The sequence below is a fragment of the Zootoca vivipara genome, chromosome 8 (assembly GCF_963506605.1).
Source record: "Zootoca vivipara chromosome 8, rZooViv1.1, whole genome shotgun sequence".
Taxonomy (NCBI): Eukaryota; Metazoa; Chordata; class Lepidosauria; order Squamata; family Lacertidae; genus Zootoca; species Zootoca vivipara.
The window spans coordinates 54055541-54082230 of NC_083283.1; the positions used below are offsets into that span (position 1 = coordinate 54055541).

At 39.5% G+C, this 26690-nt stretch overlaps 1 protein-coding gene across 6 annotated transcripts in view; it reads left to right on the top strand.

The window, feature by feature from the left end:
• ZNF407 (zinc finger protein 407) overlaps positions 1-26690 on the top strand; it is a 355130-nt gene that overhangs the window by 16620 nt on the left and 311820 nt on the right. For 4 of the 6 annotated variants that reach the window (XM_035125684.2, XM_035125685.2, XM_035125688.2 and 1 more), the window contains exons 2-3: positions 1648-6407; positions 16245-16359. In XM_035125684.2, coding sequence (XP_034981575.2) covers positions 1715-6407; positions 16245-16359 — 4808 coding nt within the window. In that variant the 5' untranslated portion in view covers positions 1648-1714. Of the gene's footprint in view, positions 1-5; positions 938-1647; positions 6408-16244; positions 16360-26690 lie in introns of those variants that run through there. The other 2 variants (XM_035125686.2, XM_060277929.1) reach the window with 1 other exon arrangement.

Here is a 26690-nt window from a genome sequence, read left to right on the forward strand (position 1 = left end):
CATACATACACTTTACTGGTAGTTTAAGTATTTTACTAGTGCTGTTCTTTCCATATTTCTTTATGTACTAGCATGGTTGCCTTCAATTTAGTTTTTGTTGTCTGCTCTGGAGAATGTTGTCTGCTCTGGAGAATTAGCCTTCCAGGAGGCAAATCCTAGAACTGGAGGAAGATAATGATCTTCTTGCATCTTGGTCCGAAGAGAAACCATGTGTGCCCCAACCACTGCAGAATCCTACTCAGTTTAGTTTCTGATGATTCTGTATCAAGTGCTCTGTCAACAACTAATCTAGTTTGCGAATATAAGAAATACCTCAAGTTGTTGGTTTCCCCCCAAGGCTGACAGCAGAATTAAAGGAAAACCTTTGTAGTGCATGACATTGTCCCTGGCAAAATGGTGGTGGTTTGGCAAACTGCTGCTTGGGCTGCCAGGAGTTGAGAACCCTGATTTTTTAATCAACTTGTGATGGAAGAATTATTGGTTCTTCCTGGCACTTGTGCTGTGCATGTAGGTCAGGGTTTGGAATGGGTTAAGTGGCTGTGTACCTCCTCTTGCTGTATATTGGGGGTATAGTGCCTTCCAGGGGATATTGGACTACACCTTCCATGATCCCTGGCCATACTGGCTGGGGATGGTGAGAGTTGGAGTCCAACAATATATGGAAAACATCACATTGGCTATCTCTGCTGCATGTCAACTTGTGGATTTCCTGCATGCCCAATCAGGAAGCACTGGGAACAATGCTGTGATTGGTGGTTGGGAGCCAAATTTCTTAGGAACTCTGTGATGCTATGTTGTCCCTTCTTTCTTGCTATTGCCATTATTGTGTATTTTCCTTCTAGGAGTGGAGGGATCCCAGCTACTTATGCCATTGTAATCTCCATGGTAGTGACAGCCATGTTAACTGGACTGTTAAGATTTTCCTGTTAAATCTAAGGTTTGTCATTTTGAGGCAGTTATATTTTCTTCATTTTGAGGACAGTTAGTTTCTTAATTGTGAAACTTCTAATTTCAGGAAAGGATACTTTCTCCCTTCCTTCCCCGTTGCCCTTTTAACTGAATGCCATGCTATCTTGGAGTACTGTGTCAGGGCTGTCAAAAACAAAGGTCACACTTTTTAGACTTGAATTCCCAGAATGGGCACATTATTTACGCCACAGCTGTGAAACGACTCGCTCTGGAGTAGTTCCATTTAAAGCCTACAGTCCTATTGAAATCAGCAGGCACTGGAACTAAGCAACAGCTACATGTTTCAGAATAATGGATCTCAAGGCTGCAGTCTTGCTAAAAGTATTATGTTTTTCAAAGAGAGTCAAAATTTGCTTCTCTCATTGATGAGCATCCTGTGCTAATAGGAGAGACTTGTATGTACATACCGATAGACTTTCTGTTCCATAGTGGCTATTCAACTGTCCTCTTAAGAACCAGATAATCCTTCCTTAGATGTTTAGGCATTATTGGTTTGGCCACGTTTTGCTTTGAGAATGTTACCAAAATAATTAGCTAACAATGTCCCTATAGCCTTTTAAAACAATAGGTTGTATTCAACAAGTTATTAGTTGCATTAGAATAAAATGCTATGTGTTTTTATGTACATAGGAAACTAATAACCTTCCATTCTTTTTCTCCCTTTCTCTCTCTTTTTAGATAGCCCTACAGCAGATGAGCTAAATTGTTTTATTTAGAATTGTGCTCTACGCAATCTTCATTAAGAATGGATGTTGAAAAAAACCAGAAGAACGATGAAGGTGATGAGAATGTACAAAATGAATTAGTACAAGAAGCTGCTAGAAACGTGTTAGCTGAAAAAGCTCACAGCGACTCTTTCTCTACCTCAAAAATAGACACATTTTCAGCTGAAGGACAGAAAAACCCAGGGGAAAAACATAAAGAGTGCGCCACAGCCAAACGACCATTATCCAAATCAGCAGTTGAAGACTGTATGGCAACAAACATAGTTGAAAACGAACCTGTCTCAAAAAGATTAAGGCTTACTGTTGTACAACATGCTGAAGAGAAGGAAGGCAAACTATCGAATGTCACAAAGTGTGAAGGTAGTGTTGATGGGACAAGTAATACAACAGATGAAACTATAAAAGACGAAGCTATAAGTGCCTGTCAAAGTAGTGATGCTTTATGCGTGCAGCATGATTTCAAGTCTGAGGACAGTAGTACACAGGAAATACATGTGGAAAATGAGTATACCCAAGTTGACCAAACACCCCTTCCAGAATGCACATCTTCTTTTCAAAACGATGAAGCCAGTGTTAGCTGTGCAACCAGCTGTGTTGAAAACATTTCTAAGTGCAAACCCCATGAGGAGATTTTTTCCACTTACCCAGATTTAGAAAAGCACATTCAAGAAAGCCACCTTCAGCATTCCAAACAACAGGTGAACCTACACTGTACTGATAAATCAGAATGCACTCCATCTTTACAAGCACATAGCAAGCCGACCGCTGGACAGCTTAGATTGTATTTTTGCAATCTCTGTGGTTTTCAGTCTTTCGAGAAAGATCTTCTACAAGCTCATTTCCTTGGCAAGACGCACCTCCGCCGGCAAAATCTTGCTGCCCGGGGAGGATTTGTCAAGATACTAACGAAAAAGCCATTTCATAAAAAACAGCAGTACCTAGTCAAGGAAAAGAATGTGCAAGCAAAATCTGCACTTAATAAACAAAAAATAAGGAATGCAGGTTCAAATCCGATAAAAACTTCAAGCAATAAGCTGAAGAAGTTTAAAACATCCCACCAACTTTTTGTTGAAATGGTGTCATCAAAAAATATTTCTGAAGAAACCACAGAGAACACTACCAATGAAGAAGTCCTTTTCTCCAGTGTGGGTGGAAATGGTGATGTCCATTCTGAAAAGTTAGAAGTGTCAGGGCCCTCCAAATGTAATCCAGATGGATCAGAACCTGCTGAAGGTAGTCAAGAGACAATTAGCAGTTTAAACACCACAGGAATACTCGATAGAATTCCCCATAAAAGAAATATCTTCTCCCGAAGAATAACTTTCAAGCAAAGTGGTTCTTTCAGATTAAACCAGCAAATTAAAAAACGCTATAATCTTTTGGGATTAGGTAAGAGAAACAGGCCTGACTCCACCTTAAAACACAGCATTAGGACAGACTTCAGTCAGGGTGATACATCGCAGGTGCCCCTAAAAGTTTTAGAAACTGAAGAGGATTTGTGCAAAGCTGACACAGGAACACTATCACTTGATCCAGATGGAGCAAATGCATGCTCTTCTATCAACTTGGAACTTGATAATTCTCCAAAGAAAGCTGTTGAGGCCCAGAAGAGTCTACATCCTTGTACTCATTGTGGATGTACTTTGCCAAACACAGGTTTGGAATTGGATGTTGACGGAGATAAAGCAGAAGAGCTGAAATTTCAGTGTCAGACATGTGGCTATTCTTGTGGAACCAGGGAAGACTTTGAACTGCACCATCAAAAAAACAACCATCGCATGGGTGATTGCAAGATAAATTGCACTCTGTGTTCATTTTTTGCCCTGGATGAGGTAAGCTTTGGGAAGCACATGCGTGATGAGCATGGCATGTCCCACTGCTGTGTTACCTGCCGTTTGTATTTTCTAAATGAAGAAGAAGTTGCAGTTCATAACACAACTGAACAACATATAAGTTTATCAGCTCAAGGAAATACGGTTCGCCCAGTTAGCAATGCGACTCAGCAAACAGCATCTTGCATTTTAGTGGAGACAAGTGTTCTTCCAAAGGTTGCAGAAGAAATGCCCAAGCCCTTGGTGATACATCCTGCTAATGAGTTCAAGGAGTCTGTCCTGAGCAGAACTCAGTTTCAGTGTAAAAAATGTTTTTATAAAACAAGGTCTTCCTCAGTTCTTACCAGGCACATAAAACTTCGGCATGCTCAGGAATATCATTTCCTTTGCAAAGCATGCAACCTCTACTCATTAAGCAAAGAAGGAATGGAAAAACACATCAAGAGAAGTAAACACCTTGAAAATGCCAGAAAAAATAATATTGGCTTACGCTTTGAGGAATGTATTGAAAGGGTATGTGTAGGTGGAAGCGATGGTAAAAAAGCAACAGAGCCTTCTACTTATGGCAGTTTAAAGACAGTATCGGAAAATGAAAACGTGCCGTTACCCTTCTGTACCCTGGATAATGTATCAATAAACAAGGAACTGTTTCCATCAGGTGAAATGCTGAAATGTAGTGAGCTGGTTCTGGGTAGCGGGCAAAAGAGAGGAAGGCCGAAAGGCACCATTTCTCGGACATGCCCTCATTGTGGCTTATTGGCTTCCAGTGTTACAAACCTGACAGTTCACATTCGACGAAAGCATAGCCACCAGTACAGCTATTTATGTAAAGTATGCAATTACTATACTGTAACAAAAGGCGATATGGAACGTCATTGTGCAACGAAGAAGCATAAAGGCCGTTTGGAAGCCAATGGGAAACAAAACATAGAGATTATAGTGTGCCCAGAGGGAGGTAGTGTTGAAGCCAGTAGCAAGAAGATAAATAGTCCAGGAGGTGTGAATGAACTTATTGACCATGGCAGTTCACCCTTGGACAATGCTGCTTTGGAAAGCCAGGGAAATGATCAGGGCAATGCTATACAAGGAGAAGGTGAAAATGTGCTTCAGCTTCCTGAATTGGGTAGAGACCGGAACCCTTCAGAAATAAAGCAGCATATAATTGCAGAACTAGGTAACGTTAGCCAAGATAGGGACTCATTGGCTCAAACAAGATCATTAAATACAAATGATAACAAGTGTGCCCATTGCAGCTTTGTTGCACATTCATTTTCTTCTCTGGAAGTACATATAAAACGGAAGCACACTAAAGAATTTGAATACTATTGCATGGCTTGCGACTATTACGCAGTTACTCGCCGAGAGATGATTAGGCATGCAGCAACAGAGAAGCATAAAATAAAAAGGCAATCTTATGCATGCAACACCTCTGGAGAAGAGGCTGATGTGGCCGATACTGGCAAGGAGCAGCAACCCACAGATGAAATTCAGATAATACTGGATGGAACAAAATACCAAAACACCGTTGAGGAGAAATGTCTGGATGTGCAGGTCACTCAGAAAGTGAAGAAAGCCCTTAATTATTTGGTTTCGGAAGACGGTGCCACTTCAGAGGTTCCCAAAGAAGGTTATGTTGCCAGTACTGTAGATGTTGAGACAAATGATGGAGTTGACCAAGGCAGGGAAGAGGGAGTCAGTGAAGAAAATGTTCCAAATGCTGTAATTGAGGTTTGTGAGGTGGTCACACATAAAGAAACAGTTCATTGTGTCCTGCAGGAAAATGTGGAAGATCAAAGAACAGTCAAGTCAAATTTTAATTTTACCATAGAAACTGGAAGTAAAAACTTAGCTGTTAGCAAAGATTCTCCAGATATGGATTTGATCTCAAATAAGAACAAGATGGAAGAAGACTCTGAAGGAGAACTTGAAAGTATTCCAGTACCTGCTGAAGAAGTGAAAAATGAAGAAATTAAGTTGCCTATCATTTCAGAAACATGTTGCACACTAGAGCAACAAACTATTGATGAAAATATTGAAGGAACTATGAAAACTATACATAGTTTACAGGAACAGAAAATGACCCAGCAGAGTTCTGCCATAGAGGAAGAAGGAACTTTGGCAGCTGAACAACATGAGGTTGAAGTATCATTAAACAATATTTGGGGTTCAGAGGTCTCAATAGTTGAAAGCGTTCAAGAAAGTAATGAGGCATCAGATGAGGGCAGAGTGAAGGAGGAGATGGCAGTGCAAAATTGTGGCCAGTTTGATTCCTCTATAGTAAAATTAAAAAGCCATGAAGATGGTTGTGAGCTAATTGATAACATTGCTGATGGACAGAACCTGAGTGGGCTGAGAGCTTTGAAAGTGGACGTCCCACAAGGTGGTGGAAAAAAGAAGAAAGCAGAAGGGCAGCTGCTTGGGGAATCAACGCGCATTCGCTGTGATGACTGTGGCTTTTTAGCAGATGGCTTGAGTGGCCTGAATGTTCACATAGCTATGAAACATCCTTCAAAAGAGAAACATTTCCATTGTTTACTGTGCGGAAAGTCATTTTATACCGAAAGTAACCTGCACCAGCATTTAGCTAGTGCGGGCCACATGAGAAATGAACAAGCAAGTGTCGAAGAACTGCCGGAAGGGGGTGCCACTTTTAAATGTGTTAAGTGCACAGAGCCTTTTGATTCGGAGCAAAATTTATTTCTTCATATTAAAGAACAGCATGAAGAGCTGCTCCGGGAAGTCAATAAGTACATTGTTGAAGATACTGAGCAAATCAACCGAGAGAGAGAAGAAAATAAAGGCAATATTTGCAAATATTGCGGGAAGATGTGCAGAAGTAGCAATTCCATGGCCTTTCTGGCTCACATTCGAACCCATACAGGTATGTATAAACAAATGGTGCAGGTAGTGCTTTGCAAATAGAAGTAGAGTTAAGACCTTGCTACTCCTTGCTACCATTATTTTTTAAATCATGAATTACTCCAGAGTTTCAGATTTATATTAATCTCAAGTTCACTGCCTGATTTCAGGAGTACTGTACTCTTTAGTAGTCAGGGAGCACGAATTTAAACAGACTTTCTTGAAAGTTCTTGAGTGTGATCTTCTCTTTGTCCCTACATTTCTTACAGATTATATCCCCTAGACTCATTATAATTCATTAATCAGATCCCAGCTTATTATCTGAATATGATTTGGAGAACATTTACTTTTCAAATGACTGTTTGCCTAATCTAGAGTTGCTTGCAAACTTTTTTAAAAAATAAATAAAAATAAATATGGCCTCGTTCTATACCTCCCCCTCCTTCATTTCTCTAGACCAGGCACCCCCAAACTTGGCCCTCCAGATGTTTTAGGACTACATTTCCCATCATCCCTGACCACTGGTCCTGTTGGCTAGGGGTGATGGGAGTTGTAGTCCCAAAACATCTGGAGGGCCGAGTTTGGGGATGCCTCCTCTAGACAGTTCTGATTAGTGTTGTGACAGTCAAACCATAAGGGAAAGCACTACCCAAGTGCTACTGATATGTTGAGGTGTGGAGAGTGAGCCATCTGATCTGGTAGTACTGCAGGAGTAGGGAACCTCACACCCAGGGTCCCAATGTGTTTTGGCTACAATCTTGCTGACACACACTTGTTGAATTTACAATTAAAATTAGTGGTAGATAATTCACCCCTACAGGGTGGGCGGTGATGGCCCTTTATGGCTTTTCCTTTGCCCAAAGCAGCAACCTGTCGACAAGTTGGTGGCAATGCTAGCCTAATGCTTGAAATAGTTTACCTGGTTTGGATTCAGAAACCACCATTCACATTTAATGGTTGAATGGCGGGTATTTGTTGCTGCATTGCTGTGTAGAGAGTGCTAATTTTTGAAAACAAGCATGTAAGGCAGGCATTCCCAAACTGCAATCCCTCCAGATGTTTTGGCCTACAACTCCCATGATCCCTAGCTAACAGGACCAGTGGTCAGGGAAGATGGGAATTGTAGTCCAAAACATCTGGAGGGCCGAAGTTTGGGGATGCCTGATGTAAGGTTATCAGGGGACTTGCAGTTTAGCCATCATTTTAGAAGGTAGTGGTAGGGGCAGCACAGCACCTGTGATATTTGGGCCTGGTGATTTAGACTCTGTGCTGTGCCACATGTTCCATTCTCTTTTTATGTTTTATATTAAGTGGAAAAAATTAAAACAACACTTTTGTCGAAAATGCATAAGCTGCAGTTCTAAATTTATGTAAAAATTCACTGCTATGTTTCTATAAACCTGCCATACATTCTTTATTTTAAATAGACAGCTTTTCTAAATCACTGAGCTCTGCTTAGACAAGTGGTGTCTCTCTGGGTTGAATTTATGAGTGGATTTGAATAATAAATTCACATTTCAATGAACATATTTTCATTAAAACTGTAAGGTTTATTTTACTGTACTTTTAAATAATGGCTTATTATAGAAGCTATAGTTTAAATTCATGCAGTGGTTGAAACTTAGTGCTCAGTTACTAGAAAGAAAATGAAAAGGTAAGAGATGCAAAATATTATAAAAGAATATTAATATTCTTTGGTGTAATCCTGAAATAGTTTTTGTTTCCATAGAAGAAAGCAAAGCTGAGGCTGAGCTATGTACTTAAGATTCAGTTGCGGTAAAATGGCATCTTCAGGTGTCTTCTTGTAACTAAAGTATTACGGTAATTCTTGCAAACCACCAGTATCATCAGCTTAGGAATCCCAGCCTTCTTTTAAAAAGCCAATTCTATACTTGTGCAGATCGTTTCAGGAAATGTTTTTTTTTAAAAAAAAATTGGTGATGAGTTTTTCGATGGCACAGACTGTTCACATGGTCAGAACAGTTTTTATAAGCCCTTTATATGCCCTCTTAAGGCAGATAAAATGGAATAAAACTACAGGGAAGATGCTAATGGAGCTCTCTTTAGAATTCTTTATGCAATTGTCTGGTCAAGACATGTTGCTTATAATTGATGTGTCCATTACTTGAATTCTCTTGTAATTATAGTCAATAAGTCTTGTAAATGTGTTAAAGCTCACTAAAAGCATACAAATTCAAGAACAGAGTAAGGCTAATAATTTAAAATAATCAATGTAGGCATTTCAGCACTTAATTTCCCTTGTGTGTTGATAGCTGATCATTCTTAATCCATTAAGATTTATTTAGTCGTTTACAATGCAAAATAGGTTTGCACTGGTCACTTGTGCCATTTGAAAATGTCCACCAGGTTAAGTGCAGAATGTAGTCCATTAGTCTTCCTTGACTATATGTATTAATTGCATTTAAAATCAAGTTAATGTGGATGTGAAAGTGAGGTAACTATCAATATATGACAAAGCAACCCTACTTACATAAGTTACATCATTGATTGTAACATTTAGTAAAAGTTAGCACACTTTTTAACATCTTGTGCATGTCTTATCAATGAGTGTATTTTCATTCCGCTTTGCATTAGATGTGAATGTGCCGCAAAGGAACCTTTTTTGGGGTGACAACACATATCTACCATTTCATTTTGCAAGTAATTTTGGGGGAGGAAGAGTTACAGAAGAGGTTTTAATCTATTCTCTTTCTCACTGCACCTTTAAAATGAATTGCTTTTCTGATAACTTTGCTTGTGCACATAAAATAGTAATGCTGGTATTTTTATTAATAGTTAACTGGAAGAGGTTTTTCCTCCTCCAATTCCTGGTTTCTTCCCCTTCTTCATATTTTCTGATTTACTGAATGTTTTATGTAATGTTTCTTCCCATCTTCGGCACAATAAAAGCAGTTCTATAAAGAAATAAATGGGTTTTGGACACCAAGATTGAGAGGCCAAGGAAGATCACCACAATGTACGCTCCTGCAGGCAGAGCGGAAGGAGCAAACCAATAGCAGAAGCAGATGCTGGGTTCATCTGCATTAGTATAAGTGCAATCCAATATGTCTACTTATAAGTATGTCCCACTGAATTCAGTGGGGCATACTTTCAGGCAGGTGGTTATGGGATTGCAACTTTGTGAAGCCACCACCCTACATATGTCTTCTCAGAAGTGAAGCCCATTGAGTTCAGTGGGACTCATTCCTAGGTAAGCATGTGTAAGATTGCAGGATTGCTTCTTTGCAGGCCATTTTTAAAGTGTTTCTTTCTCAAAATCCCCCCTCCCCCTCCCCCCACAATAACTAGTGATTCCAAATTGTGGAAAATAAAGAAGAGTTTCCTTTCCCCGATTCCAAAGCTTCTCACGTAGCAAAGGGGGAGGTTATACAATATAGTGGATAACAAGCAAGTCCACCACACTTTGACAAGTGAAAATGAGGAAGTGTCAAGAAAAACAACAGAAAGGTTAGAGGTAGAGGACTTTTCAACTTCCAATTCAAATGGGTCTTGCATGCCTAATTAGCAGCCTGAATTCTGAAAATATATATTCACCTATCTCTGTGCTTTCCTTGCTTATGACTTCAGTGGGAGTCACAAATGTTAGGGTTAATCATGTGCTTGGCAGAGATACTAATGTGCTCAAGACTCAGTGTTCCAATATTCATGTGCTTAAATGCTTAAACCACTGTTTTTGTTTTGTTTTTTTGGCAGTCTGGTAGTCGTACAGGACTACTGGAGACTTGAGAAATCTCTTGTTATGAAGATATATTCTGAATTATCACCAAACGAATTTCAAAATATTAATGCAATATTACTATTATTTTGTAATTTCCCAGAACATTTCAGTTTTACCATACAGTGGGGATGTGTTGAGGGGGAAGAAAGACATTGCAGGGAAACTGGTAGCAAACATTGATTTAACAATCTGTGACACTGAATTGTAAGTGGCATTCAGAGTTAATGCTTATTTAAAAGAGACTTAACTAGTTCTGTATACTTAAACACACCAAGAAACATTGAGAAATGAGGGAAGAAAATGCTTACATGGGCCCTACCTACCTTTCGTACTCTCTGTACTCCAGCCTACATAGAACAGCCATTCAGTTGAGACTTCAAATGTTCTTAAAACATTTCCTTAATCCCTTTATTTAGGGATCCTTCTTGCATTAATTTCAGTGGTGTGGGAGCAGCTTGAACATGGTGAGATTTCACATACTTATGAAAACACCTGTACTTAAAAACACATGGGTAAAGCCAGTCTTGTGGATCTTTTCTCACCAGTTGTTGCCCAAATAGGAAAATATCAGCTGGCTGATGGAAGTTTCAGTCCAGCAACATCTGAAGGGCCATAGCTGTCCTACCCTGGCTGTACGGAGACAACTGTCTGACAACCATCAAAGCAGAAAGGGATCTTGCTATGGGGAAGTTGTTCCCATGTTGCTGACAAGATGCAAAAAGGGATCCTTATTCTCTGGGTTGGCTAATCTATCTCTTTGCTGCTTGGTGGTGCTAGGACAGTGGTTCTGAGATGAGAGCTGTATGAAGTAATTTGTCTTCATCAAGATCTGGACTTCACTCTTCCATTTCCATCTGCCTTTTTATAAGCTTTACGTAACACCATTGATTCTGAAGATAATTTACAGCTAAAGACCTTTGCAGAGTGATGATCGAATAGCAACAAAATGTAGTCTTCCTGGACTACAAAATTATGACAGCAGATGAAATTATTATTAAATATTGTTATTATTCAATTTGTAGCCCCATTTATATGCTATGAGCAACTGCACTTTGGGTGAAGCCATCGAGGTTTTGGATTTGGAATATGTGCCCTAAATGGGAATCATCTCCTTTAAACTAAGGGCCACATCAGATATTGAAGAAACATTATTCATTCTATGGGAAAAAGTGAGAGGTCTTAAAGCTATACGGTAGATAGTAAATGGCATAGCAGTCATGGAAAACTCAAAACTGGGGAGATGTTTGCTTCACTATGTTTACTTTGGTTGTTTGTGCATTTAGTTTTTCAGTTGCTCAAACTTTTAAAAGGAAAGATAGAACTTAAGCCATTTTGTAAGAACTCTTCTCAAAGGTGGGTTATAAAATAAGTGTGATCCTTTAACAAAAATGTTATGTTTGTAATTCAGCTGGGATTTGAGTTTTACCAGTTATTAGCTCTGAGGTCTACTTACATGTTTCTACTAGAAGGCTATGGACCAGGACCAGGTTCAAAATAGCAGCTCAGGATAGCTGGCATATACTAAGAATTGAGGGCATTATCAGCCCAGGACAAAAAGCCCAACTTCTGGGGACGCAGCCAACTAACGTGTCCAATCATGGATGCATTGCTCAGCACTGCTTTGGATACAACCAGTGCTATTTTTCTAGAGAAAGAGCTGTCAGAATTCACCTTGTTCTTTTATAATGGCACTGGCGGCCACCTGAGAGGTGCCAGAACATGGAGGGAAAGCTCTGGGTAGGACCCCTGGTTTCTTCCAAGTGTTCTTTGTTTCAGCAGCCTAATTTAAGGCATGGGGGAGGAATCTTTTAGCCATTGCTGTGTTTAGATCATTGGATATCAAACTGATGATTCGTTGCAAATCATCAGAGATCAGCCTTCTGCCCGTCCCACCCCTGATCTATGTGACAATTTACACTCTTAAAATGGCCTTGTTTGACATTTTTCTTGTGAATAGATGGCCCTGTATCACGAGCCCATGCTGGAACTCCTCTCTGTTTCCAAAGTATTTTTTCATGGTGGGCAGTTGGGGTTGTGGAATTGATGGTTAAAACCATTGCCAATATTTATTTATGTATTGAATGTCTATCCCATCTTTCCTCTGGTATACATGGTCCCCCCCCCCCCAAATCTCCCCATTTAGTCCTCACAAAAACCTTGTGAGGTAGTTAGGCTGAGAGATAGTGATTGGCCCAAGGTCACCCAGTAAGATTCATGGTTGAGTAGGGACTTGAACCCAGGTCTCCTAAGTAATAATATGACACTAGCCACTATACTACACTGGCCAGGTCCTCCTAGTTGCTAAAAAAATGCACAAGACTAAACTATTAATAACCTATAATTCAACATCTTCTTTCAAATTATGGAATGATAATCATAATCCTATATGTTGTTGTTGATGCTACAGTCTTTGTTGATAATGAAAAATTAATGTAACATTGCAAGGAATGATTCTCACGCTCTCAAAATTGGCCCCAAACTTGTATGTGTTTCAGGGCATAAAGGTTGAATGGGCACAATGGTATTGCTAGAATTTTGACACTTAAAGAAGAACAGTGTGTGGTCAGAGCCCATGGAGCACCAGTGATAACAGAACTGGCACAAATTTAACATGTTTCCATTGGGAAAAGAATCCAAATGAAAGTGGGACTGAAGCTGCAGGATATTTTAGCTTTTTGAAATAAAATGGACATATAAATACGAATAGGCTGCTTTACCATAGCCAGTCTTAGTCTTGGCATTATATATTGCCTAATCAGTCTTTAAACTGGTGAGTTAGATCGTCAACTTCGGCACTTTGTATTTAATGTGGAGGTAGACTGACTTTACTCAAATTTATTTTATTTTCATAGGTCCCTTTATAGAATGCAGTGTTGATATGGAATGCTGCTAAATTAATGGTTAATTCAGTTTTATCAGGATAATTTAAATAAACTGGAATTTTCCAGTTTGATTGATAGAATGTGATCGCTGTTAGCTGCAGACTCAACCTGCTTTTGACATTTAAACATATAAAGCTGACTAGATATAACCATTCAGGTGCTAAATATATTTTACATCTACTTCTAACAGTAGAAATGGAAGTATTAAGAGATCTGGCTTCATTGTCATTGAACTGTGAAATATTCAACCTTGTCTGCCCGTGCTTAGTACTGTTGACTTTTTTATTTCTGTTGGAAGATTAAAATTAAATGCTTCATTTTTCGTCAGCTTTTGGGAATTAAATTGAAATTTAAGACTCTGAATTTTTTTTTAACCAAGATCCTCAATTTAAACAAAGTCTTCTTTGCAGATATTCTGTGTTCAAGGGCACAGCAGAAAGGTTCATTGATCAAGTATGATGTACTGTAACATTTTTCTTATCCGAGCTCTTTTATGTATATTTATTAAAGATCCCATATTTCATATTATGCTTAACTATATTGGAGGAAGTTCTTCACAAAACATATCCCAAATATAATATGAAGTATCTGCAAGCATATTGCACTTACTTTTAACTGCAATTCTGGGATTTATGGATATAGAGAGATCTGCTGGTCTTATAAAAGTTGGAAAGGGTCATGACATACTTTAAAATGATATGTTGCCACTTAATATCCCAGTACTGACACCTGCCAGGTTTAATGACTGCATTTTTGTGATAATATAATTGCCTCAATCTGATCAGAAAGTCAACTTCAGTTGCAGTGTGCTGTTTTACTTTTACTTTTCTTGGCCTAGTGGTGTTGCAAAAGAACAAGCGAATTCTGCTTTCTTGTGGGGTGGGGGTAAATCCTATAATTCTTTGGTCTGTTCTAGGCAGTTAAAGTTTGTTCTTGAAATAAATAATAGCCAAAATGTCAATACTTCTAGTTTTCAGAATAATCATAAATTCCTGACTATAAAACAGTCATAAAGGTGTAATATTTTATTCACTGTATATTCATACACCGCATGTCATTGCAACAGAAAGGCAATGAATCATTCTTTCGGTATTGTCAAAAGGGGGGGGGCGAAGCGTATGAGCAAGATAGACCTAAAATATCGGTACTAAGGTTTAAATTTACTCCTTATCAGAGAGAGTGGCATAGTCAAAATAGGTAATCTGCTCAAATATATTTATCTTACAAATTGAACATTTTTTAAAAGGTACATCACTTCTTACCAAATGAAGCTCGTTGACTTTTGTGGAAATTGTGCACGAGCAATCTTTCACTTAGCACCCTCTACATGAAGCACATCCACCCACAGGAATTTCTATACCTCAATGGTAGAGCACCTGCCTTCGATGCAAAAAGTCCTAGGTTCAATCCCTGGTGTCTTCAAGTAGGACGGGGTGAGACCCGTGTCTGAAATCCTGGAGAGCTGCTGCCAGTGATTGTAAACCAGCATTTCCCAAACTTGGGTCTCCACCTTTTTTGGGACTACAACTCCCATCATCCCTAGCAAGCAAGACCAGTGGTCATTTTAAGAGTTAATACATGAGTGGCTTTGAGAAGCACCGTGTTTGACCATGAGATGCAACATTCATGCAAAGTATGGAATTTCCCAAGCTCTCAGGTCACATAACCCAGGCATCAGCAACCTCCGGCCCATGGGCCGGATGCGGCCCACGGAGGCTGTTTATCCGGCCCACAAGCCGCCTGCTTGGCAAGTCCCCGCACTGTGCCGCGCTAAACCGACGGAGCGCGGCGCGGGGACTCACAAAGTGGTGTCGAAAATGGCATCTGCGCCAGATGTCCAGGCATGCGCAGAAGTGATTTCCGATGCCACGCCGCCCATACCCAGAAGCTGAAAATCGCTTCTGCGCATGTCCAGGCATGCGCAGAAGCGATTTCCAGTGCCGCGCTGCCGCTGGAATTCGCTTTTGCGCAATTCCGGCCCACGGACCAGCGTCAGTGGCAATGGTCCAGCCCATGGCCGGAAAACGTTGCCGACACCTGACATAACCATTTTTAAAAGTTAACTTAAAATACTTCTTTATAGTATTTCAGAGATGGGAAACCTGTGACCCTCAAGATGTTATTGGACTTCAGCTCCACCTAACATGACTAATGGTTAGGAATGATGGGAATTGTAGTCCGGCAACGTCTGAAGGGCCACAGGTTCCTCATCTCTGCTGTATCCAATGGTTTACCTTCTGTTTCAGGCTCCTTGATCCAGCAGAGACTTCCCCTTGAAGAATGGGAAGGAAAAACTTTTTTCCCCAATTCATCCTTCCCCATGCAGTTCCTTGCAACACTTTTCACATTGTTCCACAGTGTCCGATCAACCTCTGAAGCTGTTTTGTGGGGCCACAGCGGTGCAGGGGGGATAAATAAAAATCACCCCTTTTTCTACAGATGGAAGCCTCCATTAAATCCAGGAGTGTTCCATCAGTAGAAGGACACCATTGGATACAAGCCATGGTAAATAATGTTGTGAAAGCTCTAGATCGTGAAATTCGAGGTTAACATGATCTGCAGTAGTCCATTTTTCCTAGCCATTTATAGGATGTGAAAGATTATGATTTTGCTTTTGCAAGACCACTAGCCATTTATAAGATGTGAAAGATTATGATTTTGCTTTTGCAAGACCACTTGGAGTACAAGTGGAGGGGAAAGATTGCCTTGTCATGACACTTCCGCCTTAACAATGGCCGTGGGAATCAGAAACCATTGCAGTATGAGTTCCATTGAAATGAACCAGAACAGGTTTCCGCTGAGTTACAACCTGAGTTCTAGCCGTATTATAATGGGTGAAAACTATGGAAAAAGTTATGTGGCCTCATTTTAAAGTTCCCCAAGTGTCTCATCTTCTAATTATCGATACTGTTTCTATAATAAGTGAGTGCTCATTAATGAAAACCCATTCTTGCTTAACTTTTGTGTTTGAACTTCGGGGAAGTATCTTTAATGAGAAATATGTGGCAAGTACCCTAACGGTATCCCTGGAGTTATAAATGTATGCAATAGAAAAATTTCTTTTCAGGGCTAGGCAAGATTCTGAAACAGGTTAAATATTGGATATTAATTTCCACACCCACCCACTTAAAATTTAAAAAAATTAAAAGGCTATTTTCTTCACAAACTGTGATTTCTTTATCCAAGGGTAATATAATATTCTAATTCAACTCCTATCTTTATGCTAAATTTTACTTAGGATCAAAGCCGTTCAAATGCAAGATTTGCCACTTTGCAACAGCTCAACTAGGAGATGCCAGAAACCATGTCAAGAGGCACCTTGGGATGAGGGAATACAAGTGTCATGTCTGTGGGTGAGTAAATTGAAACCGTTCCTCCCTTGGTTAACCAGAGAGGAGTGTAGGCTATGCATTGTTTCAGCATTCAAAATGGGGATGTGAGCAAGAGGGGCTAAAATTATGCATGCATATCCTCCTTCCCATTGTTATGGTAAATTCCTTAAATACAGTTATGACATTCTTTTCCTACTTCTAATCCAGTACTGCAGATGAGCAATTTTATGGGCTACAAGGTCAATTTGAACCTGTAATCTGTAAATTGACTAAATTATAGGATGTTCATTCACATTGCCAGGGAGAACTGTAAATTCCTTTTTAAAGGCATGAAAAAATAATATAGACTTCAATTTAGTATGTGTTTTGTGTATATGTGCACATACATGCATTTGTGCTATATCTTGTTATAGTTTGAGCTCAGTTAACAGATTATGGGCTCCCGTAGAGTTTTTGCACTGCAGGAGACACAGGAGAAGAAAACTTCCAAAGAATTGCGAATATTGCTGCACACGAGAGGAGTGTGTGTGTGTGTGTGTGTGTGTGTGTGTGTGTGTGTATATATATATATATATATATATATATATATATACATACATACACATACCAGAAGCATCTTGCGTATGTTGTATTGCCTCAGAAAAACCTCTGCTTCCCTTTCCCCCTCGTAATGGCTATTTTGTCCAAAGGACCATTCGTAATGTTTAATTGTCCTTCAAATGTGTTGCATTTAATAGGGAGGCTCAGAGACTCTTTAATGCAAAACTAATTAATTTAGCAGAAATGTTTAAAAGGTTTTAAAATGCCATGGCATATATGGTACATCATAGGACATTCAGAGGTGGGTTTTAGTACCGCGCTTCTATTAAAAGTGTATTTTAATGTTATTATGCTAAAAGAATTAGCTAATATATGCTTCATATAAAAGCGCTTTCCTCAAAACAAGTTAAGTTGCTGCAGAAGCCTGATGACTAGTCCGTAGAATGGCAGAGGTTCAGATGGATCACACAGTGCAGAGAGGTGGGTGGGTAGGAATATTTTTCAGCCAGGTTTTAATCCCGTCAACTCTTGCAATTAAACACGCCTTACGAACAAAGTGAGTGAAATGTTCAAAAACAAATTAGAATGCAATTCACCGATTCACGTGCCTGCTATACAAATAAGTGCTGTTAGATTGGTAAGGGTGGTTTTATTTCTTGATGGGAGGAGTGGATCGCGAGTTGATGGCTGAATTACTTTAAAACTCAGTGGAAGCAATTATGAAAGTTATCCACTGTAAAATAACAGAGGAGGATCTTCCAGGCCTTTGGCTGTGAATGCCACCAGGGAATGCTACATTTTGGCAGCCGCCTGTTTTATAAATGACAACAATTCTGTGTGGAATTGACTTACCAATAACTGTGGTCTGAAAATGAATAAATATGGATTGTGAGAAAAAGAACTTGAACTTGGCTATGAGTAGCCAACTATACATTGTCTGTGGGTTGGTGGTGGTGGTTTGGCATCGACACACATTTTTTAGTGACTGATTCAGCCCTTGCAGTTAGTATCTTCTTACATATTTGTGACTGGGGCGAGTGGGGGGGGGGGGAGAAGTTGCTGGTTTGGTTTGGTCATTCGAAAAAACAGGACACTTAAATCATTGTTCTTGTGTCATGTTACATACAATTAACTTGTGATACTGTCAAGTTACTTGTGCACATGGCAGCTAATGGAAGGAGAAATACACAAAAGTCTTCCTCATATAGGCCTTTTGTTCTGTGCAGCTAAAATAATAAATTTTAATCTGATACAAATCAAAACTATTGGTACATAACCATGGCTGAATTGGTAAAGAAATGTCATCTGCCAAATTGTAATGATTTCAAAGGAGAATTCGAAGCAGGAGCGATGGTCAGTGCACTTTGAACTGTCAGCCCAATAATTAATATGCCAACCTTTTAGTGTGTGTGTAGCATAATACATTGTGCTATATTTCTGCCATGTTAACCAAAAAGATAGGGTATTTTGCAGATTAAAAATAAAGTGGCAACATAAAATTGCTGGGATTGGCTATCAGGTTAGAGCATTGGTACATTAACACCACTGACAATGTCAATTCATTATCATTGATGGCTAAATAATCTTAGAAATGCTCAGTGGACCTATTAGTTCCTGAATATAAGCAGCTAGTGCTGCATTTCTTCATTAGCTTTAATTGCTATAAATTTACCTTTTTAAAAAATCATGTTTTAAAAGGTGAAGTGATCTTTCAGGAACATTAACTTGGTAATTTTGTCACAAACAGAAGGTCCTGTACTATGTTTTCTTTTCTACAGTAGTTAAAAATTCTATCCCGTGACTTTTAGATTCCAAACAGCAAGCTTTTTATTAGGTGGAATGTTAACTTGTTTTTCCAATTGCTCCACAACCTGTTTGGGGTTTCCATTTTAAACAAGGTGAAATGTCAGTGCAAGGCTGTGGATAATTGTGGATGTAACATATCCCTTGGTTGCCTTGAATTTTGTTATGAATTGGAAAGTGAAAACCCTTTGTAAAGTAATTCCAGTCTAAATGCTAAAAATGAACAGAAGATTTTATGTACTGTATCTTGTGTAGCACAGTCGACACAAAGGGGTGTGGGTGGAAAGACAGCAGTGTTTTTGCATGTTGCTTTTATTGTTTCAAATCGAAGTTTAATTTTTTCCAGCTGCACAGTAGAAATACTCTGCCATAGAAATTGGAAGCTACTAATCTTTCAGCATTTGAAATAAACCGTCTGCTACTCATTTCCTTATCGGCAGATGTGTGGTGATTGTTTTCCTTTGCGTTATGTTCATGAATGGGAAATGCATCCCTTATTTGAGAAGGGATCTGTTTTCAGTGAGTATCCAACTGCTACCTATTTAAATTTAATTTTCAGAAGTCTGGCTATGAAGTTGTTCATGACACGAAAATTAGAAAATCTCACTGGTTTCCCAGCATTTCCTTGTGTGTGTGGGGGGGGGGTTGGTTTTTTGTTTTTTAAAAAAGCTTGCATAGTGGAATGTACTGAAAAGGCTTATCATGCACTTTTGAGATTTTATGCCTCAGGTACATGAAAAATGAATTGTTCAGCAGTTCAGATTTTAAACAGAATTTATGAGCAACTTATCATTTAAAAATACATCTAGTTTCCCCTTGACTTTGCTTTTGGATAAAACACACACCTTATGTTAGAGTTATTTACCTTCCTTTCTGTTTTTCTTAAGTTACTATGTATAAATAAAATGACTGCAGCAGAAATCAGTAGAAGGATTTTACGTCTCCAAAAATGTTAATCATTTGAAGTCAACCTATCTGTCCCTTTTCTGCATTCTTTCAATTACTTTAAAATGTATCTATTAAAATGTGACCACAGATCAAATTTCAAATCATTATTTGCAGTACACAGTTTCCCCTTCCTTAAAAAAGGGGTGTATTTAGTTTACTTTTTTGTTTTGTTTTCTTCTCCCACACATTATTTAGAGAAGTATTTTGAAACTTCATTTGAAGTTTGACCATGGCAATATTGCCAGTGCCTTGATCAATATGTGTTCGGTAGTAGTAAAGTTGTTATTTCAAAGCATAGCTGCCAAGTTTTCCCTTTTCTCACGAGGAAGCCTATTCAGCATAAGGGAATTTCCCTTAAAAAAGGGATAACTTGGCAGCTATGTTTCAAAGAGGTGTGAAGTAAATTGAAGGGGTATGTCATATGTTAAGGTCATACATTAGTATTTTTTAAAAAATCAATGATATGTTTCATGAATTCAAAAGCTTCTGAAGAAAAGTTGACAGTCTACAAATATTTGAAACTGAAGTATTCATATTACTCCTTTTCTGTGGTTTGCTACCAGGGATTTATTTTGTCACATAAAAATATATATGTGTATATTGGGTTTTTAAAAATTAGTTCCAGATTATACGAACAGAGATACTTATTTCAGCACAGCAATAACTTGCGCTTCCAAAGTGCTTCTGTTTTGTCTTCCCCTTAGAGAACAAAGAAGATTCATTCTTAAATGTATCATTACGAAGAGCCGGAAATGTACTTTTGGATTTACATGCGTCTTAGTGTTGCTGCAAGTGAATTGTTTGTTCTGTGGCCAGATAAATCTTTAAATAGAAAGTTGAAACTTCAGTAAAACTATTTCTATGTGAGATTACCTATTTTTTGTGCATTAGAAGGGGATCTCTGTGTAGATGATTATAATGTCACTTTCTGACCTTTGCAGCTTGAATAATTGTAAATCATTGCTTCATAACGTGTCAGAGAATGTCTGTACTAGGCAATTAAATGGCAGAATATAATAGACCAAATTATTGCCTGTCATGTTTTCAACAACACAGTTAGTATTTGAGTTACACTTAATCATTACGTGCATTAGCAACTTCATTGGAATCCCGCTTCAGGCTGAGCATGAAATACATTACATTATTTAAACCTCTAATGGTAGAAGTCATTTATTTGTGTTGAAGTGTACAACACGCAGAGTTTCATAAAGCAAGGAACACTTGAGAGCTTAATTTATCCAAATCAAAGTCTAAAGGCAGATAAACACAAGTGGCAAAAATTAGTAATTTTTATAGGCTGGAAATATTTAAAAATACATGGTTGTGAGTAATTGTAGGCAGCAGGAATAAATTAAAATCACTATTTTTAGTTGTCTCTGAAAACTAAAGCTGTTGTGTGCTCAAACCATCACATACACCATGGTATTGCATTTTCTGACTGAACAATTAATTACAGCCATCATAACCACAGCTGTATCCAAATAAAACAATGCTTGCTTCTGCTGCTCAGATCATCAGAATTATCCGTACTGGAGAGGAGGCAACCCAAGATCCAACGATGCTTCAACCTGTGGGTGTGTGGTGACAAAGGAAAATACTGTACCAATAATGATATATTTCATTGTCAAGTCACACGTTGATTTTAAAAGTCTTTTGGAAATGCTAAAAAAAACCTATGCGTACAAAGATAGCATATGAGCTGTAGACTGATTTTATTCCTTCTATACTCAGAGGAGATTTAAAGCGTGGGTTAGACTTGCCACATTTCAGTTGTATTCCTACCCTTCCGTTAGATATCACAATATGTTTTGCCCTTGCATACTTTTTTTCATGGAGTTGTTTCTTGCTGCAGTTTCTAGTCACTTAGCTTTATAGCCCACCTTATCCTCAAGGGCTCAGGGCAGCTGGTAATAAACTTTATTAAAAACTAGTTTTTAGTACCACAATTCAGCTGGAATACAGATAGATGAAAATACAATAGCTCAAATATTGCAATGAAATTTTAATAACTGGTGAGGTTTTCGTCAACAAGAGGTTTTCCAAATGTTTTCTGGCGATCTGTTGATAGTGCTGCTGGATGTTGGACAAGGACATGTTGGTACTTGAGAGTTTTCTGAGGGCTGGGCTTAAATTAATCAGTGTTTTGCTTTAACATGTTGGGGGGGGGCGGGCTAAAAGGTGTCAAAAAGGTCTTGCTATCGAATAGCTAGCAGTATGCTTCACTAGTTAGTGTCCAGTATGGCAAATGAAGCAGAAAAGTCAAGGCCAACTTCCAGTTGTAATGCTGTATGAAAAACGTATTTTTATCTACCTGTACTTCAGTTGAGTTATGGCAGTGCTTTTGTTGGACTTGCTGAAGTGAAAAGATATGAAAAGTACATACTTAGCTGAATATATGTTTGTATTTGAGTTAGGGACACTACCAGTGATTTATACCTATACCTCTACTATATATAACCTAATGCAATGCACTTTCAAACTGCAATTATAAAGATACATGCAGCTATGTGATTGTGATATATTTGCCGCGTAGAACAAGTACTGCTTCTTCTAGAGGTGTTTCATTTTATTTTATTTTTATTTTTTTCTGTGAATGGTTCTGGAAAAACAGGATACATTATTGGATCGCAGAATCATTTGCTGCAGGACATGTCCTATGTTTAATAAAACTGAAATGATTGCAAATGTTGCATCCCACTTGGTTGCCATTGCTCCTTAGAATTTATTATACTTAAGTGTGGTGATGTCCAATAGGATAGGATTTCTCATAGAGGAAAATGTATTGTCTATTCAACAGAATGAAATGCTGAGATGCATGTCTGAGTTGGTAACGATGCAGAGGCCTTTTTGCAGACTTGGCTGAATCTGGACTCCATTTTACATTGCAGTCCTTGTCTAGACAGTTTTTTTTAAATAAAAAACAGATTTGATGACAAGACAGGGTTCTTGACAGGACTCTTGGCTAAAGAGTGTAAGACATTCTAGATAATATTTTCTTTAAGGATCCTATTTAGAGGTTTATTTTCAAAGATCTAGATCTTAAATTTGTCATAATTGCCCCAAACAAAGGAGGCCAGAGATCACCACCAGTTGGCCTGTCTTCTTTTAATAGACAGATCCACATCAAATTAGTTAAACTTCATTCCCATTGGTGGTCTAAACCACAGCCTAGGGCTTGGCGATCGGAAGGCCGGCGGTTCGAATCCCCGCGATGGGGCGTGCTCCCGTTGCTCGGCTCCAGCTCCTGCCAACCTGTAAAAAACGTAAAGGTAAAGGACCCTTGACAGTTAAGTCCAGTCATGCACAACTCTGGGGTTGCAGCACTCATCTTGCTTTAATGGCCAAGGGAGCCGACGTTTGTCTACTTTGATTTGGGCTTTGCAAACAACTTTTTTGCCAGGGAATGGAGCGGAAAGAGTTTGGTGTATTCCAATCCCTCTTCAGACCATTTTGCACTTCCCATCCAGGTTGTCTGAACACCAACTCTTGCCTGACATCGTTAGACTGGTGGCAATAGCAGGGCGTTATAGCTGGCAGCCTCTCAAATAGTACTGTGACAACAATGTAGGAAAATGTAGTTTTGTCAGAATGTCTAAGGCTCTTTTACAGATGCCCATCTTGGAAGCTAGAAGTCCTTTGGGTCCTGGGACCAGGACCAGCATTGGGTCCTGGGACCAGGACCAGCATTGTGTAGTGGAGGAAGGGAGACTTCCAATAAGACAGTAAAGTGGAATAGTGGCAGAGAGGAAGAAGTTTTTCTCCAGCTCACATTATAATTCAAGTTGAAGAAGAGTTTATGGGGCCATAATGTTCACCTTGGATTGAAGTAATCAAGGCGATTATGACTTTGGGTGATATCCATACTAAGCATATTTAGGCTGGTGGTGCCTTGCAAAATGAGGTTCCTGATGACCAATAGGAATAAAAGATTAAAGACAGACTGAAGAAGTGGGTCAAAACTAACCAAGTGAATTTCAGAGGATGGATACACTTGGCTTCACAGCAGTTCATGTGAAAAGGAACTAGAGTTTTTAGTAGACTATAAGCTAAAACAATTCAGCATTGTGATGCTGCTGCAGCAGCTGCTGCTAAAAAGGCTATTGTAATTCTAGGTTTTATCAACAAAAGTATTGTGCTCGGATCATGAGAAGGAATGGCATCACTCCATTCTGCTTTGGTCAGATTTCATCTGGAGACTTGCATCCAATTCTAAAGCCATTTAAGAAGGACATTGACAAACTGGAATAAGTCCATAGGAAAGGAAGAAAAAATGGTGGGGGTGGGGAGTTGGAGACCAAAAACTGTGAGGAAACTTGAAGGAGTTGGGCATGTTTAGCCTGAAAAAGAGACAATTAAGAAATGTGTAACAGAATGGTTGACAGCATGTCACCACTGCGCCTCTGCTCCATTGTCTGATAAAACCTGAGAAAATAAGTTAAGCATGCATAAACTACTGAAAAGACATATAAGAATATACATGAATGTCTCACTTTTCCTAAAGGAGTGATTGCTTGCCTGATTTCACTGCAGCTGCTAAACAGACACATGCTAAGCATTTTAGCTTAGTGTCACAGCATACACTTTGCATGCAGAAGGGCTCAGGATCAATTATTGGTCCGGATAGGGGGGAAAACAAACCCCGTCTGAAGACCTGCTGCCAGTTAGTATAGAAAATATAAAGCTAGATGGACCAAGGAAGTTTCCCAGGCTCCGCTGCTTGAATTATAGTACACAGTAGAAGAGAATAGTAAGGTTCCATAGTCCTGATCCTATCAACTTGAGAGCTTGTTTCCAATCTTCATTGACAGAGGAAGTAGCAGGATGCAGGGTTTAGTTCCTAACCATTTAGCCAATGCTCTCAGACCCCATCTTCTGCCTCAGGGCTCTTGTCATGGTGGGTGGAAATAGACCTATACATGGAAGGCATAGAGTAGAGCAAGGGAGTGAGATGCAGCATGGCAGATGGGGGAGTTGCTAAAGGAAGGAATTTTTCAGTTCCTGCCCAGGACAGTTCCCGGATGGATCTTGTTTTGTACTTCTTATCTTTTCCCCGGGCTTACATAGCCTGCCCATCTGCCCAGACCCAATAATAACCCACAGGCATTTGTATAGTGCTAACAAATGCCTTGCCAAGAAAGGTCCGTATAGTTAAAGCTATGGTTTTCCCAGTAGTGATGTATGGAAGTGAGAGCTGGACCATAAAGAAGGCTGATCGCCGAAGAATTGATGCTTTTGAATTTTGGTGCTGGAGGAGACTCTTGAGAGTCCCATGGACTGCAAGAAGATCAAACCTATCCATTCTGAAGGAAATCAGTCCCGAGTGCTCACTGGAAGGACAGATCCTGAAGCTGAGGCTACAATACTTTGGCCACCTCATGAGAAGAGAAGACACAACTAAACAACAACAACAACCGTCATTGGGAATCGATGCAGCCCCCACCAGTTGTCTCCTGAGCTGTGCTCCCCGAGTGAACAAATCAGCTCTGTTTAACCGGAGCAGGGAAAGAGGCGCTGAGTTCATGCTAAAAGAGTATTAGCTGTCTTTTAATCTCAAGCCATACATCTTTGTACAGAGTGGCGGACTGGCAGACCATATGCCCATCACTGCCCGACGTGTGATGCACAAGAGCTAGATGCCTGTCCACCCATCTCTGTCTTTCTTGATTTGCCATTGTGCATCCTCCCCGCCCCTCCTGCTGTGGGATGCTATGCCCTGGCAAACAAAAATAAAACTCTTTTGGCTAAGTATTGTTAAGGTGACACAAGAAATGTTCAGGCGTTCACCTGAACTTGCCCACAACGTTGAATCATTCTGAGGAAAACAGTAACCAAGGAAAATGTATATAGGTGTTTAAAAATAAACAAAACCCCACTCTATTTGGTATTTCTGTCCTCAGCTCCATAATCTGTATGGTTGCCAGCATAGCAATATAGAAAATATTTCTCTTAACCTCGATAGGATGCTGAGGAAATTAAATGTATTGCGCCTGGTCTAGGAACTGCGGTTTAAATTCTAACCCAATCCTTTTCCCCCTGTGAGCTTTGGGCATACCTGACAATGCTTCCAAGTTTAACAAGTCTACACACACTTCCATCAGATTGACCTGCTTTTCTTAAAACAAATTGAGATACGTGAAAAGTTCCAGAAATGCCTCCCAACAAGCAGTTGGAAGCTGCAATTTCCTCCTTTCCCTTCCTCTCCCTCCACTCACATGACTTGTCTCCCGCAAACAGGGAGCAGTGTGATCATTGCGCAGAAAATGCACAATGAATGGTGGTTTAGAGATGGATGAAATCACAGTGGATTTGCTCTCATGCCCCACCAGGCTGTAGAACAGGCACAGGGAACCTGTGTTCTTTGGACCAGGCCAGTACGACCGGGGGGCCGGGACGATGGGAGCTGTAGTCACCAAAATCTCTTTTCCACATTGCTGCTTTACTTTAAAACATTTAAATCACCCTCTTCATGTACTTTTGGGCATCCTGTCCCTTTGAGATATTAGAAAACCTATGTGGTGGTATTCCCAGAAAAGTCCGACCAGCATCTAATTTCTCCCTAGTCTTTTTTTTTTTTTGCCAACAGTTTGTTGTCTTTCCTCTTATCTGTCTTCCTGAAATTCACACTCCCATTAGCCAGACAGATAACAGTAGTTACGGTCAATATAGTCAGTGAGCAAGAGAAAAAGTGAAATCTGTCTTTAGAGGCTAAAGGCGAAGGGAGGCTTATATGAGGGCTCTTTTTAACTTGAGCCATGATTGTCATCTGTCAGCGGGGTGGATAATTCTGAGTAGAACAGGCTTAGTGGTGATAAGAGAGACCCTGCATGAAACTAGGTTGCTATCTCCCCCCCCTCCCCACCCCCTTTTTTTAAAAATAGCAACTGTTTCGGCAGCCTGCCATCCCTAAAAATGACACGGAGTACATCTAAAAGCAAGCTGGCTTGTCAAACATGGCTTTCACTTTACATTAGGAACCAAGTGATCCTCAAAAATATGTTTGTCTGTCATCTCATATCCTGTTTGCTTCATGCCAGTGTGTAGCATAATTGTATTCCTCCCCC